The following is a 21,337-nucleotide window of genomic DNA, read 5'->3' as shown; positions in this document are numbered from 1 at the left end:
AAAAAAATTAAAGAAAAAAGAAAGTAATCTGACTAAAGAAATCAGCCTGAGTCTATTTTAATTCAAAATACAGTATACCTCCTACACTCAGATGAGAAACGCTTGGGTGAGAGCTCAGGTCCCGACAGGAACTGCACATAGCTATTTGAGTCACAGGTAAGGGTTGTAGAGAGGTATGGCAATGTCCATTCTTTGAAAACCAAGATTCCAATATTAAGTAAATCTGAGTCTCCTAGTACTGTTCAGAGGATATTATCGTGGTTCAGACACCCAGTAGTACAGTGTCCTTTGTTACCAATGTCTTTAAGTCTCATTTTTCTCGTCTGGAAGATGGGTATATTACTTTATAGGCTGTTACAAAGATTATTGTTTATGAAACACAGGCAAAGTGGGAGCTCGGTGAGCTGCTTTTCTGACTTCCCACCTCACAAGTCCCCTCCTCCTTAGCCAGCCCACTCTGTATAACCCTTGTTCACTCAGATCTGGAGCTCGTTCTCTACAGCTGGTCAATTTCATACAATCCTTAGAAGCCTCCATAAACATCAGGGAGCCCTATCTGCCTCCAAAGACCAGTCAAAACAGCAATTACTAATGCCAATTACAGAGTGAGTTTTGAGTCAAGCCTTGCGAGTCATGAATGTAAATCCCAGTTCTACTCTGTACTCTAGAAAGCAACTTCTTTGTTCTTTATTTCTCCACGTATAAAACTGAATAAAGCTTTTACTTAACTGACAGTTATGCTACAAGGTGAAATGAGATAATGTGGTAAGTAAAGAATTTTAAGGCCTGGAAGGCCCTCAATGACCTCACCCAAACCTTTCATCTGACAAATAACCGAAGCCCAGAAGGTAAGTGAGCTGCCCAGGACCACACACCATTAGTGTTGACATAGGCTCTGGCCTATTTATAGATGGTGGTTGGTTTTTTTTTCCCTACCACTTCCAGTCATACTTTTAAAAAAGATTTATTTATTTATTATGTATACAGTATTCTGTCTGAATGCATGCCTGCATGCCAGAAGAGGGCGCCAGATATCCTTACAGATGGTTATGAGCCACCATGTGGTTGCAGGGAATAGAACTCAGGATCTCTGAGACATCTCTCCAGGCCCCCTGTCATATTGTTATAAACTTATCTTGGCTGTACCAGGAGGAGAAAAACAAGTGTTCAATCCTTAAATATACACATTTCAAGATGCTTGTAAAATTTAAAAGGACAGATGCTGCAATGTAGCGACAATGAGATTTGTGGTGATCAGATGAACCACACAAACAGCAATGAAAACTGGTTCAGCATTGGTGTGTTAGGCTGTCCTCTTACACGAATCTCTCCCATTCCCTTTGCTGCTCTGAACACCAAGGCACCTAAAGCCAAATTCAATTTCAGCTGTCCCTCAAATTCAGATTCAGTCCAATTTCATCTGCTCAGAAGTAAACAGAAGGCCAGTTTGTGCCAACGGGATGGGTATGCACAGGCTGGAATTTGGACTAACCTGAGGGTAGAAGGCAGATGATGCCGTGCGTGGGCTGCGAACAAACTCCATAAAGAAGGCCCCGTCCTGAAGTCAGAGGAGGAGGAAGCAGCAGCAGCAGCAGCAGCAGCAGCAGGTGTAAGGTAGCCAAGAAATGGATTGTGTATGAGAATAGGAGAAGGGGATCAAAAATAAGTAAATAATAAGTGAAAACAAGGAGGCAAGCAGAAAATCAGGACATGAGGAAATGGGGGTGGGGGTGGAATAGGGAGCCCAGAAAGACAATATCCAAATGCAAAGCACGAGCAAGAAATCACACTTCAATTCGCAGAACACCATCTACGTGGGCGAAAGGTACAGCCAAGCTCCTCGTGTGTACCTATGGCGTGGGTGCTTTTAACTCCCTTCAGACCTATGGCAAGGAAGAGGGAATGGCCCTAGAGCAGTGTTGCAAACAGCAGGGTAAAGGCAGCAGTGACATCTTGTCCTTCAGTCTGTCTGGGTAACAAACAGTCCTCTGAGAGAGAGACACTGAAGCCTAAGATTTCTTCTGCCTGATAGTTATTAAATGTGGCAGCAAAGAATCAAGGAGAAGTCTTGCTTAATATTCTGTGAATATGGGGATGCGGAGGCAGCAGTACCTGCTCCTCTACTGCTTGGATAACAAAATCAAGAAATAAAGACATTTATAAAGTCAGGCACATTAGCACTAATGCAGTGGGCTTCCTGAAGAACCCCCTGCTCTACTTATGGCTGGCTATGTATTTGTGGCTGCCCATGTACTTGAAGCAAAGATGACAAAGGACATTTCGAAGAGCTTGTGATCCTTCAGAGCCTTTTCATTTTGCATGCATGATTATCACTGCAATGCAGGAGTGGCAACCGATCAAGGTATCTGCTCTCCTTCAGTTCTAAAAGTAAAACAGTGGAAATATCTGGATATTCACTGTATCACCATTGCCAGTATCTTCCAAGAGCCACCGCAAACTCATGTAGCATACCCTGGAACGGCATAACTGAAGATGCAGACACATCACACCCTCTGTAAGGGGCACTGCCTTCAGACATGCCAGCGTGACGTCCCACAGCGTTTTTGCTTTCTACTCCCTAAACCTGGAGTTCACTGCCAGCACCACAGCTTTCAGAAGTCAGAGGAGTACAGGGTGCATCCCGAACAGCAATCTAGTGTGTGGTCTTAGTGTATTTCAACTTCCTATAATTTTTCTAATTGTCCATCTTGCCTTTGGTACCATCCCTAATCCTGAGAGGTCAGAAAAGGGCTGGGAGGCGCTAGCCCATCCCAGAACATGCCTGCTGTGGCACTGATGATACGGAGAGAGCTACTGCACAGAAATGAGACCAAGTTGTTGTTGCTTGGCCAACAGAACTTTTATTTTGTACACAGACTCTCTTTGGAACCTACAGCTCTCCCCTTGAGCAGGAGTCAGCAAACTACAGCTTGTAAAGTAATCTGGCCACTCCCCTGATCTTCACAGGCTATGAGCAAATAATGGCTTTTTATTTTAAATGGTTATAGAAGCACTTAGGAAGGACCCTTATTTTTCCCATGAAGCCTGAACTCCACACACAGTGTTGTTGATCTCTGGTTCACAGTCTCCAAGCTGCCTACAGTTTTGGTCAATACTTTTCTCATATTTTAATCCCTAGAGTATAATCCTCATAATTTATACCAAGGTAACTAATCATACCTGTAGTCAAATAACTGCCACAAGGAAATCCATGAGCATCATTTACAACTTCATGATATAGACTAAATTCTGTATTATTGGTAAAAAATTTTCCTCCCAAGACAGTTGTCTTTATGTCACCCTGGCTATCCTGGAACTCACTTTGTAGACCAGGTTGGTCTCTAACACACAGAGATGTGCCTGTCTCTGTCTCCTCAGTGCTGGGATTAATGCTGAGATTATATAACACTCAGCTAAAATTTATCTTGAAAATGAGAAACTATTTACATTTTAAATAAGCTTTCTGTGTGATGTACTATTGGCCTTGAGTATGTAAACTAAACACTCTACCTCTGAGCCAGACTCCCAACCCATAGCTACTTTAAATATGTTTTAGGGATTGGAAGGTTAGGTCAGCTGTTGTAGAGTACCTACCTGCCTATCATGTTAAAGGCCTTGGTTAAATTCCTAAAACTTAAAACAGAGAAAAAAACCCCACAAAATTCCATGTAGTAATATTTTATTTGTATTTTAATAAATTAAAGCTTGCCTGAAGATCAGCGAAAACAGCCACAGTGATGAGCCTTTCAGACCAGGCAGTGGTAACACATACCTTTAATCCCAGTAGCCACAGTGACACACTTTAATCCCAGCACTAGAGAGGACTATAAAACAAGAGGAGACAGGTCTCAGATACAGTCTCATTCTGAGATTCCTGGAGGCAGGATCGCCATTTTGGACTGAGGTAGAGTCAGTGGCTGGCTGTTTTGCTTTTCTAACCTTCAGGCTGAACCCTAATTTCTGTCTCTGGGTTTTTATTAATCCTGCTACAAACCTAAACATAACTTTTAAAACATGACATGGGAAACCTTTATAATGAGTAAAATTAATAAATACAAAGTTAGATATAAATTATGGTCCAAACTATGAAAAAGAAGTGCTCTGACTCTCTTTCATCTCCCATAGTAAAAATTAGATAAGGGAATAGTCAGTCCTTCCTACCACACAAAACGATGAGTCTCAACTTCCCAGGAGACACAAAAGCCTAACAACAGGTTATTTTTTTTCTCATTTTGTCGCACTAGTTATGCCATAGAGAAACCTACAATCTCAAAGTTTTGTTTGCATTTTTTCTTTCCCAATATTTCTCAGGAGTCTTAAAGAAAAAAAAAGTAGGAATTCCATTATCAAAAAAGAACAGGCTTGTGTGAGTGCTGCTTTAGGAATTTCCAGTTCCCCTCCGGCAGAGTGACGGTCATCCTGAAGGGAAACACTCTGTGTGTTTGTTCCCAGGCTGCACCTGAGCAGAAATCCATGTATTAATTACTACCATCAACAGGAAGGTTTCTCGACGAAGGATAAGAGAACCTTACGACAGCTTGTGGTAGAATTTATCTACAGTTTCAGCACAATTGATTCTGCATTCGTGGCGATATATCATGCTTTCATTTGGGCTCCTGGGACTACACAACAGTCCCCTACTGGTGAGCCACTTTTACCTTTCGTGGGCTGTCCACATAGGTGGGAGTCATAGCAACACTGCTGCTCTCAGCTGCCTGAGTGGAACTTTTTCCATGCACAGCTGCCTGCTGTTCTCCTAGGCACCTGAAGGAAAGAAAACACATGACTGCAGCTTGCTGGAAGACCGCTAGGGAAGGACCAAATTAGTCTACATGAAGACAGCCCAGCTGTTTCCACCTGTGAAATACTCTTTGGCCTTGCTTTTCCTTCAGGCCCTACATGGCACCCTTAATACCATTAAACTGTCCTAAACAGCCATTTGTCCTTCACAGTATATCAGAAAACACCCTAGGGCTGGTGAGATGGTTCATTGGGTAAGGGTGCTTGCCACCAAACCTACCAACCTGGGTTTGATCACTGAATGCACACAGTAGAAGAAAAGAACTAACTTGGTTAAGTTGTCCCCTGACCTCCCCACACACTGTGCCATCCCACACAAATAAACATGGTAAAAACAAAAAGCATTCCCAGAAGCAGGGTATAGTGTCACACATCTTTAATTCCAGGTGGCACTCTGTGAGTTTGAGGACAGCCTGGTCTACACAGAAAGTTCCACGACAGCCAGGGCTGTATATTAGAGAACTTGTCTCAAAAAGAACAAAAAATAAAAAAACAAGCAGTCCAAGAAAGACAAAATATCATGTTTCCACTCATACACAGAATCTAGATTTTAAAACACACACACACACACGTGCACACGCACACACACACACGCACACACGTGCACACGCACACACACACACACACATCTATATGTACACAGCACAGAAGCAGAAAGAGCACAATGAAGGAAAAAGAGGACCAGAGGAAGGGAAGGAGGAGGGAAGGACAGGGAGTGGAGAGACAGGCAAGGGATAATGACACATGTATTACTATTTCATAATAAAATCCATGTTTCTCTCTCTCTCTCTCCCTCTTTTTTAAAAATTCATTTTACAAACCAACCATAGCTCCCCCTCTTTCTCCTCCTCCCACTCCTCCCCACCTCTCCCCACCTGGCCGCCCATCCACTCCTCAGAGAGGGTAAGGCCCCTCACATGGAGTCAACTAAGCCTGGCATATCGAGTTGAGGCAGGACTAAGTCTCTCCCCACTGCATCAAGGCTGAGCAAGATATCCCACCATAGGGAAAGGGCTCCAAAAACCCAGTTTATGCACCAGGCATAAATCCTGGTCCCACTACCAGGGGCCCCACAAACAGACCAAGCCACACAACTGTCACCCACATTCAGAAGGCCTAGTTCAGTCCCCTGCAGGCTTCTCAGCTGTCAAAAACTCATGATTTTTTTTAACCATTGTTTTGAATACTAAAAGTTTAGTTTAAAAAGAAAACCACTGGTTGGGAATGTTGCCAGGCGGTGGTGATGTATAAGTTTAATCTCAGCACTCAGGAGGCAGAGGCAGGCGGGTCTCTGTGAGTTCGAGGCCATGCTACAGAGTGAGTGAGTTCCAGCACAGGCTCCAAAGTTACAAAGGGAAACCTTGTCTCGAAAAACCAAAAAAAAAGAAAGAGAAAAAAGAAGAAAGACAATCAGCTGGAAGAACGGCTCACTGATTAAGAGCACCGAATGCTCTTCCAGATCTAGCACTCGCATGGTAACTTAACTTCAGTTCCAAGGGATGCAAAGTCCTCTTCTTACCTCCTTGAACACCAGGCATGTATGAGGTACACAGACATGTAGGCAAAATACCCATACACATTAAAAAAATATATCATTGTGGGCTGGCCTGTGCTTACAGCCCCAGCTCTTTGAAAGGCTGACCAAGACGATCATTTGAGCCTAGGAATTTCAGGACAGTCCAGGGAACAGAATAAGACCTTATTCATCCAACAAAAACACATTCTGAAAATCAGTATTGTAGTAGCACGCAGTATGAACTAACTAGGGGGATATGTATGAGTTCTATATACTTTAAAGGGATTGATGTCAGTTTTTGTGACATTATATTCCTTCCTTTCCAAGTCATTAGGTAAGAAAAGTAAGATTTCCTTAAAATATATCTTATCTCAGTTCTGATGTATATTTAAAGCACAGCTTTGTGTTCATTTTCCAATTTTTCCCCAACTAAAGCGAATGAAATGCAGTGTATCCTAAGTAATATAAAGGTGGTTTAAAGTATATGAAAGATACAAACCCCAATTTTAAACCCTCTTTATACTATATATGATATCCGATATAAATAGTTATCGCACAGCACAGTTTAGGGGATAAGAAAAAAAGTCTACACATTTAGTACAGACTTTATTTAAAAGAAAACAATTTTATATTTATTTATTGGGGTGGGGTGTGACTCATGCCACAACACCCATGGAAATCAAAGTTAGAGGACAACTCACAAGAGTTGGTTCTCTTCTTCTATCATGCTGGTTCTGGGGAACACAGGATATCAGGCTTGGCAGCAAAAGCCTTTACCCACAGAGCCATCTTACCAGCCACAGGCTCAATTTTAGATCAGTGGGAGATGAATCCACAAATACATCACCCACAGACAAGGAGGACCAATTACACTGTTGCTACTAGATACTTCAAAGCCAAATCCTTAGTTTTGGCCTATTTTCTTCAGCAGCTGGGAGCATTATTTAAGGAGGTGGGCAGCTCTAACAGCAGAGCAGGTTGGGTCTAAGTCAGTGAACGGTTTATGTGCTGTCAAAACCCAGGTTACCTCTGAAAAAAGCACCACATAGCTCTAGTGCTCCTGCAGGGCCCCGGAGGCTGTCACTGGGCATGTGATAGTACTCCTCTCCACAGGTGTTGAGCCCAAGAACACTCCTTAATAAACAGTTCTATCTTAGTCTGTTTCCCTGGCAACCTAATCTGTTATATTTCTCATATTCTGACTCTGTGTGTGCGTGTGCTGCAGAGATCAAACCCATGCTCTCCCTACATTTGTTACCTGACTGTGAGATAATCAAACATAAGTAAGTTAAGTAAAAGATAAACAGAAACAAAGAGAACAAAGAGGTTAATTTATATTAAATGCAGAGACCCTGCATATTTAATTTAGCCAGTAAATATCCACACTCAGAGATAGTTCTGTTTTCTCTATCTCCCTGGCTATTCACACCACTTACCTTGGAACAAAGCTCACACATCATTTTATCTGTAACAGCAGTATCTCTAAGAGAAAGTAAGTTTTTTTTTTTTTTTTTTTGAGACAAGGTTTCTCTATGTAGCCCTGGCTATCTTGGAACTCACTCTATACACCAGGCTGGCCTAGAACTCAAGAGATCTGCCTGCCTCTGCCTCCCAAATGCTGGGATTAAAGGTATGTACCATTACTGCCTGGCTGAAAATAACTTTAAAAAAAAAACATAACCACAATCTAAGATTTCTCCAACTGTTTCAAAAATATTAGTGTGTCTAAAATAAGATTCTATGAAGGCCTCTGTTTTGCTGTAAATAATCTCTTAAGTCTCTTTTAAGGTCTAAACTCCTCTTCTTTCTCCTTATCCTTGTAGCTTATCTATCCCATAAATGTACATAATCTAGATGTGCCGAGTTCATTCCTTTGTTATTCCATGTTTTCTTCTCTGTGCCCTGTACTTCTGAGAACTATAAGCTTTACCTAAAAGTTTAGTCAGATTTAGGCTGAACTGGGAACACAGACTCTTCTTCTGTGGTGCTGTGTACTGCTATCTGGGGTCCGTGGCAGCTGCCGATGCTGATTATTCCTAGCTCCTTTAATGCTTCAGTGACCACACAGAGTAATAGTCTATCATTCCTTGTTATTTATTAGCGAGAATATTTTAGAAAGAAAAGAATCTCAAACTGCTTGGTTATTCTGGGGTATAATTTATAGAGGAAAAACAAAAAGCACACTTGGTTTTCTTCTTTGTCCACCAACATCAAACTGTCTTTCCTTATCACACTGTTAACACATTCTACATTCAGTGTTCTTCTGAGTTACAACCATAAACAACACTATGACTTTCTCTGGCATGTCTTTATGGCTGCAGCAACTGTACATGCACACACAGTATGTGTTCCCTCATATGCACATAGCCATCCACTTTCACTGAACTGTCTTCCAGCTGCTAGCCCCCACATCAGGAACAGGCTTTCATATCTGGGTGAGACTGCTCCTGTCTAATAGCTCAGAACCTTCTACAGCAAACACATCTGGATGTGAGAACATAAACAGGTCACACTGTATTCTAAGGAAGGAGGGAGCAGCCAATCGCACACAAAAGCTGATTAGTAGGCCTTAAAGGAAGGGCAGGAGCAACTCAGCTTACACTAATAGCAAGACACAAGTAGGCAAACATCTTTTGACATACAATGGGGCACTATCACACTGTTAGCCTACTTCTTAGCATGGCGCCATCCTGCATGGGACATGAGAACATCTGTCTGTCTGCTTTTACTCCAGTTAATACACTGGATTATCCTCATCTAATAAAAGCAGAAAAGCCTGCAGGTCAACATCTGTGCCCAGACTAACACACTGTTGTTAGTCAACATAGAGCTAACTCCACAAGAGCCTGATAAAGGGTATGTGCCTATAGATAGACTAGCAGGGAGCTGGAGGAAATGGTTACAGTAAGATAACAAGACTATAAAAACTTACAGCCCTTACTCAAGGTGCTGTAATCTTAGTTTCCACAACAAATACAACTGAATCTGTTTAGTATAATAGAAAAAAAAATAAAGCAAACAAGCTGAACAGTGGTGGTGCATGTCTTTAATCCCAGTTCTTGGGAGGCAGAGGCAGGTGGATCTCTGTGGGTTCGAGGCCAGCCTGGTCTACAGAATGACTTCCAGGATAGCTAAGAGTACACAAAGCAACCCTGTCTTGAAAAACAAACAAGCAAGCAAACAAACAAACAAAAAGCACGGTGTAAATAAATACTATATTAACGTCTAGCTCAGGTCCCTGACCTGGCTCTTGTCACAGGGCTAACGGAAAACCTCATCATTCATACTGAGGAATGCTATAAGCACAAGATGGCTTTCTTTTCCCAGTCTGAGCAGAAAGAGGCTCACTGGTGCATACTAAACAGTGACTCACTGACAAATTAAAATAAGATCTTTTTACCTCCATCTTCACACCATTCCCAGAAACATATGTTCCTTGTTCTTTTCTGCAGTCAGGGAAAACCTGCTCGCAGAATCCTGAGGCCTTCCCTACAAGAACCCAGCCCTCTCAGGAGAGCTCTTCCCATTTGCAGATCTTCAGGTACCTGCTGTTTGTTTGCAACTCTGTCAAGAGACCTTCCTTTCCACCCAAACTCTAGCTCCTGGTACTCACTTACCAAGCCATTCTAGGCATGGGACCCATCTCTGAAAACACACTGTGCTAGACAGTTTGATGTCAATAACACAGGCTAGAGATCTCTGAGAAGAAGGAACTGCGATTGAGAAAATGCCTCAATAAAATGGGGCTGTAGGCACGTCTGTAGGGCACTTTCTTAATTAGTGATTGATGGGGGAGGGCCCAACACATTATGAGTGGTACCATCCCTGGGCTGGTGTTCCCAGGCTCTATAAGAAAGCAGGCTGAGCAAGCCATGATGAGCAAGCCAGTAAGCAACACCCTTCCATGGTCTGTGCATCAGCTCTTGATCTGCTTGAGTTTCTGTCCGGACTCCCTTTAATAATAAACAGTGATGTGGAAGCATAAGCCAAATAAATCTCCCCATGCTGCTTTCGATCATGGCATTCATCACAGCAATAGTAGCCCTAACTAAGACACACATTTTCACCAAAGACACTAAAAATGTGTTTCATGGTATTAAGGAACTGTAATTTTTATGATAAATAACAACATTATGATTAAATTGTTTTAAAGTTACCCTTTTTATTGGGGTAGCACATGCCACAGTTAAAGTGTAGAAGTCAGAGGACAACTTCCATGGTCAATACTCTTCTTCCACAAAGTGGGTCCTGGGGCTCACACTCAAGACTGCCAGTCTTGGTAGCAAATACTTGCATACACTGAGCCATCTTGCCAGTCTTATTTGGTATTTTTTTTTAAAAGAAGACTAATTTTTCAGAGACACACGATGAAATATTACAGAGAAAAAGAGTATAATGTCTGGGTTTTGAGAAATAAAATAAAAGATAACACCTATAGACTATGAATCAAACATGAGTAGCCAAGAACCGACGATCACTGAAAACCAGATGACTGTAGAGAGGGTCTTACTACAGTGGTCAGTCCACATCTTGTCATCTGTATGAAACTTTCCATTATAACAAAACCAAATCAAATGACTCCCAAGTGATTCCTCCCACTAGGAGACCACGTGAGGGTGGCCTGGCTTCCGGCTCTCCACTGTCTCCAAAGGCATTTGCCCCACACCTCACGCTTTCTTCCCCACTCAACTTTACTTTCTTTTTTTCTTTTTTCCCCATTTTTTGAGACGGGGTTTATCTGTGTAGCCCTGGTTGTCCTAGAACTACCTCTGCATGCCAGGCTGGCCTCTGCCTCCCAGGTGCTGGGATTAAAGGTGTGTGCCACCACTGCCCAGCCAGACTGCATGTTTCTAATTGCAGGTCTATTTTGTTATGTGACAGGTGTGAGCTTCACCTTCTTGTCATGTAAATGTCTTCTTAAAAAAAAAGATTTAGTTTTATTAAATGTATATGCCTGTTTGTTTGCAAGTCTGTACTCCATGTGTGTGTAGTGTCCACAGAGGCCACAAGAGGGAGCTGGAACCCTTGGAACTGCAATTACAGACAGTCGGGTGCCACCAGGGGCACTGCTCTTAATGGTGAGATGTCTCTCCAGCCCTGAAATATCTTCTTAATCACATACATACATCTCAGGTGAAGCAGGCACTGAAATCCCTTATAGCCTACAGGGTGGGGAGAAGTCTCTTTAGCCAGGCACTTACTTCTGACTAGCCTCCATTTCCAACAGGGCAGACAGAGCTGAGGTTCCTTTCTTTCCAACCGGGGGGCCAGTTGACTCGAGGGAGTGTGCAGCGATGGGCCCAGTCATCTGCAAGCCTTTCATGGCAGTCCCTTTCTAAAGCATAGAAGAGGAGACAGCTCATTAGTCCAGGTAGACCCTGAGATGGCTCACACTCTTGCATCTTTGGGCCTGGGATCCCAATTAACCCAGTAGTGGAACACAAATGATAGAAGAAACTAAGATGCAGAGAAGTTGGTTAACTAAGTAACTCCAAATCCTCTGGAGCTGGAATTCAAAATGAAGTTGGTTCTTTTCAAAGCTGAAAGCTCTTTTCACATAAGCATTCTAAATGCTCTAATCACAAGTGATCTTGTACACAGAAGGTAGCTGGTGTGAGAAAAGGAGCCTAAGGTTAAAAACAAGGCTGAAGAAGGAACACTATCAGGAGATTAAAAATAATGAACTACTAATACAATATCTTGAATGAATCCTAAAGCATAAAGCTATGTGGAATAAGCAAGCCTCAAGTGGTTTTGTATCATATGATAGCACTTTAAAACACCTGGGAAAGACTAGCGGTTGCTAGAAGATAGAGATGGGACAAATGGGACTGCCAAGAGTAGCATGATGCTTTCGTGGCTCGGCGGTGGTGGCGGTGGTGGTGGTGGTGGCGTATGCCTTTAATCCCAGCACTCAGGAGGCAGAGGCAGGTGGATCTCTGTGAGCTCGAGACCAGCCTGGTCTACAGAGCTAGTTCCAGGACAGGCTCCAAAGCTACAGAGAAACCCTGTCTCGAAACACTAAAAATAAAAATGATGCTTTTGTGTTTTTCCTTTTAGTTCTGGGGATCAAACCCAGAGTTTCTCAAATGTTAGGCAGAAGGTCTACCTCTGAGGAACCTTTTGATTGTGGTGGTTGGTAACATAAGTCCCTGTATTCTATATATACCTGCATATAAGCACACACACAGATTTAGAGAGAGAGAGTCAATTATATTATATGTTAATTTAAGAAAAACAATGCTGAATCACATGTGTGCCCTTTATTGCTTGGGTTATATCCTATAACCTTCATTAGCCTCAGTTTCTCCACCGAGTGGCAGTGTATGACCAAAATGAGAGTTGGAAACTCTAAAAGGAAGGCCTGCTGCTGTCAACCTCTTAAGAGCTTTTATTTAGCAAATCAGTGCCACAAAACACAACAGCTGTGCCCAACTGGTCCCACTTGGAGAGTGCACAATAGGTGCGATGTCCTCAGGTAGAAGGGGTAGCTCAAGCCATAAGGCAAAGTTCAGCCATTGCTGGCGCCAATACCCTCTCCTTCATCCTACAATAGACAAGAATACACTGATTGGAATTTCAGACATCTTGGGTAGTCATGGGATAAATTATCTAGCTGAAGACAGGCCCCTGAGAGAACAGGAGGTACAGCCTGCAATCCAGGCTAGGTACAGCCCCCAGGAGCTCTAAGAGCCCTCATCCCAGTGGTTCTCAAACTTCCTAATGCTGCAACCCTTTAATACAGTTTCTCAGGTTGTGGAGACCTCCAGCCATAAAATTATTTTCATTGCTTGTGGGAGAATTCTCTGTATTCTGTCAATCATGTTTTAAATAAACACTGATTGGCCAGGCAGGAGGTGTAGGCGGAAAAACCAGATAGGAAATGGAAATGATGAAAGGAGAGCAGGAGAATTCTGGGAAGGAGGAAGCTGATTCCCCCACTCCTTCCCAGACCACCGAAGCAGCAAGATGTGAGCTGCCCCACTGAAAAAGGTACTGAGACACATGGCTAACACAGATCAAAAAAATGGATTAATCAAGATGTGAGAGTTAGCCAATAAGAACCCTGACCTAACAGGCCAATCAGCATTATAACTTATAAAGATCTCTTGTGTGATTTTTCTCTGGGACTAAACAGCTAGGGGAACTGGGCAGGACAGAAATCCAAACAAACAGGATACCTCATGTTACACTTGCTACTTCATAACTATAATTTTATAGGGGAGCAGTATCTCAGTTTTAAAGACCACTGGAAATATGTGTTTTCCGATGGTCCTGACCCACAGGTTGAGAACTGATGCCTTACCCGAATCATGCGGTCTGAGCGATGGCGCCTGCGGATGCGGTTTAAGCCTTCCACAAAGCGGATGAAGCCATCCAAGAGCTGCCACTCGTCTTCATCGGCGCGGGGTCTGTCCCCATAGATGTCACAGTGCACCTCCCCTTCTGTGATGCGCTTAGTGGCAGTGACACAGGCTGGGAGTAGTAGGAATCGGGTTCTCCAGAACTTCAGAGACTCAATTAAACTACAGAGAACCAAGGAAATCAGAGTGGTGGTGAGAAAAAGTAGGTAATAAAAGCCTTCCTGGAGAGCTCTCTCTGAAGCTCATGCAACACAAGACATCCTGTTCTGCTGCCCCATGTGGCATTCCTTAGGACACAACACAAAACTGAAGACAAGGTGGCTTCTGCTTTAATCCAAGCATCATGACAATACTTCTGTGAACCCAGTGAAGCAGTTGTCCACCATCAATTACAAAGCAGACAGGAAACCTAAAACATTATAAATGAGACACCACAGCCACCAGGCTACTAAGGAGTAAGGGAATCTCATAAGATGCTGAAAGCACATGTTAACATGAAGCCTTGCATTTGCTAAAAACCATATAGACCTGTATACAGTCACACATGTGAAAACACACACAAGGAAAGGCAATTTTACTACTTATTAACTTAAATAAAACAATACTGAATCACAGATGTGCTCCATATTAGCTGGTGGCCTCAGGCACAACGGACACTATGCAACCTCTGTGATCCTAAGTATGAGCCTAGATTCCTCCACTGAGTTCAAGCTCAGAGCTGACACCAAAAGAAGCACTGTGTTTGAGTTCTGCTTTGTTTTTCCATAAAATACACATGATAAAATATATCACTTTAGCCCATTTTAAGTGTATGTCAATGGCATTGAGTGCATTCACACTGCTACATAACCTCCAGCCAGAGTTTAACCCATGCAGGTGTGCTCTGTTCTTCCAATTTTAGAGAAAACAGGACACCAGACAAAAGCACAGATGTGGTCAAAGATGAGGCATCTATCCAGGCCTCTCTCTAACCTGAAATCTTCAGAGCCCGCAGAACAAATATACTGATCCAAGTAATTCCACTTGTACTCCTCCAGCCGCTCGTGGCAGAACTCCACCCAGCAGGAGACAAACGCTGAGTCGGAGTGGGAGGGGCAGAGGCTGTAGGTGTAATGGATCTGGGCAGACTCGTAGGGGTACCTGAAAAACAAGGGAGATGCCTGGTATTTAAAAGAAGTCTGTACCCACCACCACCACCACCACCCTCTCTCTGTCTCCTGGTTCAGTTCCCAACTACAGTAAATAGCTCATCCTAGGAAACTATAATGGAAATTTCTCAAATCTTCTTAAACTTTTCATTCCTTTCTACATTTATCCTCTGATTTTTAATATGCTTGATGTGAATCATGCTAAGCTTTATAAGCCGAATCAACTCCTTTTTGGAAGTAGTGAGCTGTAAACCTAAAGCTATTTTAAAGCAAACCAAAAGTCTAAAGGAATCATTCAACTTTTTATACATGTATTATATTATACACAAAATTTAGTGTATGACAAAATTCAAGATGGCCACCAAAGTCTGTAAACATCCAAGGACTCACTTGGGAAGGTATCGGGTTACTGTGATCATCTTGTCCTTGAGTGTCACCTTATGGAAAGTTCTGCCCATACTCAGCCAATACTGGCCTTCCTCCTCAGGACGGTTTCTGGACACAAGGCCTAGTAGAAAAAAATAATGATTGCATTTATCTGGTAAAGGCTCATTTTTACCACAGTCTTGCTTTTTTTTTTTTTTTTAAATCAATGGAGATACAGATAAAGAGAAAAAAGAAGAAACAATGTTTTGAGAGGCTGTTCATAGAAGCATTATTCTTGGTTAAAAAATAAAATTCCAGAAACGGTCAGATTCAACTAGCAGCAAATGAGATAGTAGGTACTGACAGCATCTGGATGCTGCACTCCAACCCTGATGCCCAGTCCTCTGGAGTAAACGTTAACAGGTCAGAAATACGTGTGGGATTACAATGAAGCTCCGGCCTACCCGAGTCCGTCTGAGTCCTCGTGCTGGCTGGCAGCCAACACAGCCTCCGTCTGAAAGGAGCACTGACATGTTTTATGCAGTTTCTGCCCCTACGTATCTGCTTTTGATACTGCTTCTGCCTTCTCTTCCTGAGCCACTAACTGAAATCTTACAGATTAAAAAAATAAAGTGTTTACATTTATTTACTTTGTGTATATGTATATGCGCACAAGCACAAGTACACACGCATATTATAGCACATATGTGTGGGAGTCGGACGACAGTTTGCAGGATCAGGACTCTCCATTTGGATTCTGGGGTCAAACTTAGGTCATCAGGCATGGCAGTAAGTGCCCTTATCAGCTGAGTCACTTCTCCAGCCCATTTATACATCACTCAATACCACCACCAAACGTTACTTCCTCAGAAAAGCTGCCAGACACCATTAGTCATACAAACATCTTATTTATACCCCTTAGGTATGCATCTCTCCAAATATAAACTCTTATAAAAAGTTCCAAGGACTCAGGTACAGCAGTGATTGATTAACTATGGCTCTAGCCACACAAAGACACTAAAAGAGGCAGATTCATTGAGTCTTTAAGTTTGATGCCAGACTAGGAAATATAGTGAATCCTTGCCTCAAGACCAAATTAAATTAAAAGTAAAAGTAAAATTCCAAGAGGCCAGAGCTAAATACTGTTTATGTTTTCAATTAGCTCCTGATAAAAGGGCCATGCCCAGAATAGTGTTCAAATTTAAGTTAATTTAGCTGAATTAAACACAGCAAAAGGGGAATAATGAGAATTTAGAGAAGATTCTCTAAAGAGAAAAATTGTGCCATAAAGAAAAACAAACAAACAAACAAAGCCTAAGCAAGATCCTCATGACCTAGAAACAAAGTATGCTGTTCTTTTGTTCGGCTCAGAGAGATAGTCGCATGGTGGCCGGTGGCCTGGAAGTGCCCAGGAGAAGACAGTTGTCTGAGAGGCTCTTCACTGTGAATGGGATAATCTCCCAGGGCAGGCCTGCAGTACATACAAAGAGTCTTCAACTTGGGACCCTGCATTCAACCCCAACCTCTTTACCTGCCAGGGCATGATCTCTAGCAGGAAGTTTCTCCAGGTCTTGCTTGCTGCAAACAGAGAGGAGCATGCCCAGTAAGATGCTCCTTCATTTCGCTATAAGCACCCTGCTGGTTGTCAGGAAGAGTGTCAGGGGACAAGGTTCATGAGCATCCAGCTCCGTTGCCTAAGACGTCATTCTAAACTAGGTGTACACCAGTACTCAAACATGTATCTGTGGTTAAGTTAATGTGTGCCTCTCCCAGTGGACAGTAGACTCCAAGAGTCTGCTGGAACAAGTCCTACCTTACCTTTATAATCAATAAATTTGAAACAAGGGAGCAGCATGAGCTTGGCTATGAAAGCAACTTTGTCAATAACAATAGTAACAGGATACCAGTAGTTTTCATTACCAGGGAATTCAGCATGTCCCTCTAACAACTAGTCAGAAAGAACAAGGTTCATGAATTCGTCAGGACCAGCACTCAACACTAGAATTACAGACTCACGAGGGACATTCACCATCCATTCAAGAGCAGGCTATGCAGGCTAGATGTGGCCAATGCCATCTAAAGGTAAATTCATCACTGTTCCCTGGGTTAAAGAAGTAAACTCTTCCTGCAGCCTCATGAGACCTAACATCTCTGGCCACACCCCCAGCTCATTCTGTGCTCTGTAACACTAACTTTCTTTTTGGTCCGCAAAAATTATCACAGTGTCTCCTGCTAAAGGCTTTTGCACGCACAGTTCCTCTGCATGCATACTCGTCCCTTCAACTTGGCCCCCTTGCTTTTTCCTAATGATTTCTACATATTTTAGATCTAAGGTCAAACATCACCACCCCAAGGAAGTCATACCTGACCATCCAAACCAGATCAAACTCCAAATTAAAGAGGTGTCGTGGGCCTTTAATTAGCTTTTCCTTCCCACTCTGTATCACAGCAGATCCATTTTTCATAGTTTGACAAAAGCTGTTTTCTCTCAATTGAGCTATAAATTCCTTCTTTAGATTAGGAGTGTCAAAAACGTTGAATGAATAAGCACATCTATTTATTTAATGTCTGCTATATGCCCAGGCACTGCAGTTCCACTGTGGAGATACTAAGCAGGTGTGACAGTACATACCTTTAACCCTAACCCTTAGGGTTAGGAGGTGAAGCAGGAAGAACGCTTGAGTTCAAGAACCCCTCCCAAAAAAACAAAATCAAAAAGTAGGATGTACAATAAGAACAGAAGGCAACAAGCAACAAACCTCACATGGAGCTTTCTAAGGAAACACAGAAGAGACCCACAGCTTCATCTATTCGGCCTGGACTGGCTGACAACTAAGCCCACACAATAATTCCACACTTCTGTAAATTCTCTGGCCAGAGGAGCTTTACTAGAACCAACAGTGATCTGAAGTTCTGCAGTAGACAAATAGGGAAGTGAAGGCTTCATTAGCAAGAAGTTCACTGGCTGCATCAGGAAATGATTACTGCTTTCCAATTCCAGGAATCCACACTTAACTCCCTCTACCACACTCATTCTAGAAGAGTTCTCTACAACTTGGTTCTTCCTCAATTAGTGTCACTTATTAGTTAGTCTCTGTCACCAATGGGTGACTCATTCATGAATTAGGTCACTAAACTTCAGTGATTAGGGAGAAGGATAAACACAGACTAAGGGAACAAGAAAAAATGTACAAATGAGATGTAGTTCAGTGGTAAAGGTCCTGGGTTTGATCCCAGTGACAAAGAAGAAAAAAGACAAATAGATACACACACACACAAAATGTAAACTTGGCTAGGCAGTGATGGCACAGGTCTTTAATTCCAGTGCCTGGGAGGCAGAGGCAGGCGGATCTCTGAGTTTGAAGTCAGCCTGGTCCACACAATGTGTTCCAGGATGGTCAGGGATACATAGAGAAGCCCTATCTTGAAAAACAAAACAAAACAAAAACCAATAACAAAAAAGAAGAAGGTTTTAAAAAAATATTTTATGTTTATTTGTATGAGTGTTTGCTTGAATGTATTGATGAACCAGACTGACTCCATCTTAATGATGGAGGCTATTTTGTTATAAGGCCAGAATAAGTTCATTCCTGTTCGCTGTAAAATTCACGTTGAACTAAGCGCTTTAACCTGCTTCTGGAATTTGACATGCTCCTACACGATGGAATTTGACTCGCACTTTGAATATACCCTGATTAAGATGTTCTATCAAGTACTTTTGAAATGTTCAGCCCATTTGGTTCCTTTGTAACCAAAATTCCTCCAGAAATCCCCCAACCCTTGAAATCCCACTAGTCTTGCCGTTTTTTTGACTACATAAACCCTACCTCCTCCTGTGATGCTATTTTTTTAAACTCTGCTTTAGGGAGATAGCCCCGTCTGACAGAAAATAAAGTTGGCCTAATTTGACCAAAAACTTTGGGGACTGGTCTTTACTCTGGCTCAGTGGGAATAACAGGATGTGTGCCACTGGGAGGAAGCCACCAACTGAGTGCTAGAAACCGGTCCAGTGCTCTCTGCAAGAGCAACTGGTGCCCTTCACCGCGGAGTCATCGCTCCAGGTCCTAGAGTAGGGTTGTTTTGTTTTGTTTTTTTAAAGAGGGTATTACTTTGGAGCTGACCTAGAACGCACCATGTAGCCCAGGCTGGCCTCAAACTCATAATCCTCCTACCTCAAGCTACTAAGTACTGGATCATAGGTTTGGGCCACCGAGCCTGGTTGAAATGGTTTTCCTTACCATCGCTGTTTCTCTGTGTTTGGGTGCTAGTGATGGAACCAGGGGGCCAGATAAGCACTCTGCCACTAAGCTGCACCACTCTCAAAAGGGTTGAAGATAAATTTGTACTTGTGCCGGCTGGATTTTATGTCTCCCTAACAAAAGCTACAGTTTTCAGAGAGGAAGCACCTCCAGTGAGAAAATGCCTAAGACCTGGCTGTAAGCAAGCCTATTAAACATCTTCTTAATTAGTGACTGATGTGGGAGGGCCCAGCCCATTGTAGGTGTGCTACCTTTGGGTTGGTGGTCCTGGATTCTAAAGTAAGCAGCACTATTCCATGGCCTCTGCATCAGCTCCTGCCTCCAGATTCCTACCCTCTGTGAGTTCCTGTCCTGATTTCCTTCAGTGATGAGCAGTGATGTGGAAGTTTAGGCAAACAAACCCTTTCCTCCCCAGTTGCTTTGGTCATGTTGTGTTATCACAGCAACAGTAACTCTAAGACAATAACATAACAAAAGAAAACCTACTCTCGGACTTATTAGAAAAGAAGACACATCATTTTAAGAAGAATCACTTACCTCTGCTATAGAGTGGGCTACTGCTCAGCGGGGGTGGGACCGTGGTGCTAGGTTTCTGAGCCTTTGGCTGTACTATGATTTGGTAGCCCTGCATGAGACGCTGGCAAATGAATTCTTCAAACACTTGCTGGGCTGTCATTTGAACACCCTCCTCATCTCTCCTGGAAAAGAAATGACTGGGCATGTGGATATGCTTGACCTTGGACAGTGACACCTAACGGTCACTGTGTCTCTTCTCTTTTGTTTCATCCCAGATTATCATTCTGTAACAGCTCATAAAATCCATAATTTGTACACCAGCTTTAGAAGAGATGATCAGCTCAACAAGGCAGAAAAAAAGAATACCTTAGAAATCAGGTGCAGTGTGCCAAAATCACTGCACTAGCAAATATGTTATCAATGGAGACAAACTGTTAACGTCAACAAAATCTAAAAGCAACAGCTCTTGTATCATCAGATTTCCCAAATACTTAAGGAGGACATGAAAGGTTTAAAAGTTCAATGTTCTCCTATACATGTGCTCCAAAATACCCATAACCCTCACAAACAAAACTGCTTTTCTCTTGGGCACTGACCTGTCCATGTCTGCTTCTGGGAGGAGATCATAGCAGCCCTCTGTGTAGTCATTCTGCAGGCCCTGACGGTCCGGGAAGTAGTCAGTGGTGAGGGGAAGGCATGCAGGAGTAGTAAGAGACTTCCAGTCCACTCCAACTGTGCAACAGAAGCCTGGCACTACAGGGGGAGCAGACAGTGTCAGAACTGCCTCGCATAACAGGGAAAAGGTATATGTGGTCACCAAGGCAGGTTTGGGATATGGAGGGGGAGGAGTTTATGGTAAAAGGTGATAGAAATTGCCAGGATAGAGAAGGAGCAGAAGGAAAGGGATGGGGGAGGGAGAAAGAGAGAGAAACAGAGTTTGTTAGATAATGCAACACATGCTTATCCAATCCCATCATGCAAATGGGATTCACAGCCGCTATTTTTCATTTTCTGCTGATCATGAGCTACAGCTGAAATGCCAGTAAGGTTACTGCAGGGCAGGCAGGGTTACATATCAAAGCAAATTAATATTCTGAGAGCAGAAGAGAGGCTCAGGCCAGAACTTCTCCTTTTGAGGACTGCAGAGTATCTGGGTAGGAAAGGGAGAAAGCTCAGCCTAATTTGGAGCAAAATAGCATATAGCAGCAGAAACAGGAACACTTTCAGAATCACAACAAGTAATAGATTCAAGAATAGGAGGGAAAACCAAAGGAGGATGTCTGGAACAGTTACAAGGCTGGGATTTTGGAGACATGAGTTTGATACCTGCTTCTTGCAAAAAGACTTTCAATACCAGTAACTAACTCC

At 42.8% G+C, this 21,337-nt stretch overlaps 1 protein-coding gene across 10 annotated transcripts in view; it reads right to left on the bottom strand.

The window, feature by feature from the left end:
• Depdc5 (DEP domain containing 5, GATOR1 subcomplex subunit) overlaps nucleotides 1-21,337 on the bottom strand; it is a 124,838-nt gene that overhangs the window by 31,725 nt on the left and 71,776 nt on the right. For 5 of the 10 annotated variants that reach the window (XM_085692149.2, XM_087909155.1, XM_087909156.1 and 2 more), the window contains 8 exons: nucleotides 20,566-20,749; nucleotides 19,991-20,151; nucleotides 15,219-15,336; nucleotides 14,653-14,820; nucleotides 13,623-13,842; nucleotides 11,518-11,651; nucleotides 4,659-4,764; nucleotides 1,493-1,558 (listed from right to left, as the gene is read on the bottom strand). In XM_085692149.2, the coding sequence (XP_085548275.2) occupies nucleotides 1,493-1,558; nucleotides 4,659-4,764; nucleotides 11,518-11,651; nucleotides 13,623-13,842; nucleotides 14,653-14,820; nucleotides 15,219-15,336; nucleotides 19,991-20,151; nucleotides 20,566-20,749 (1,157 nt within the window). The remainder of the gene's footprint in view (nucleotides 1-1,492; nucleotides 1,559-4,658; nucleotides 4,765-11,517; nucleotides 11,652-13,622; nucleotides 13,843-14,652; nucleotides 14,821-15,218; nucleotides 15,337-19,990; nucleotides 20,152-20,565; nucleotides 20,750-21,337) is intronic. The other 5 variants (XM_087909157.1, XM_087909158.1, XM_087909159.1 and 2 more) reach the window with 3 other exon arrangements.

Source organism: Myodes glareolus, chromosome 8 (assembly GCF_982192425.1).
Source record: "Myodes glareolus chromosome 8, mMyoGla1.1, whole genome shotgun sequence".
NCBI lineage: Eukaryota > Metazoa > Chordata > Mammalia > Rodentia > Cricetidae > Myodes > Myodes glareolus.
Note: the sequence above shows the minus strand (reverse complement) of the source record. Positions and strands in the feature narration are given on the sequence as shown.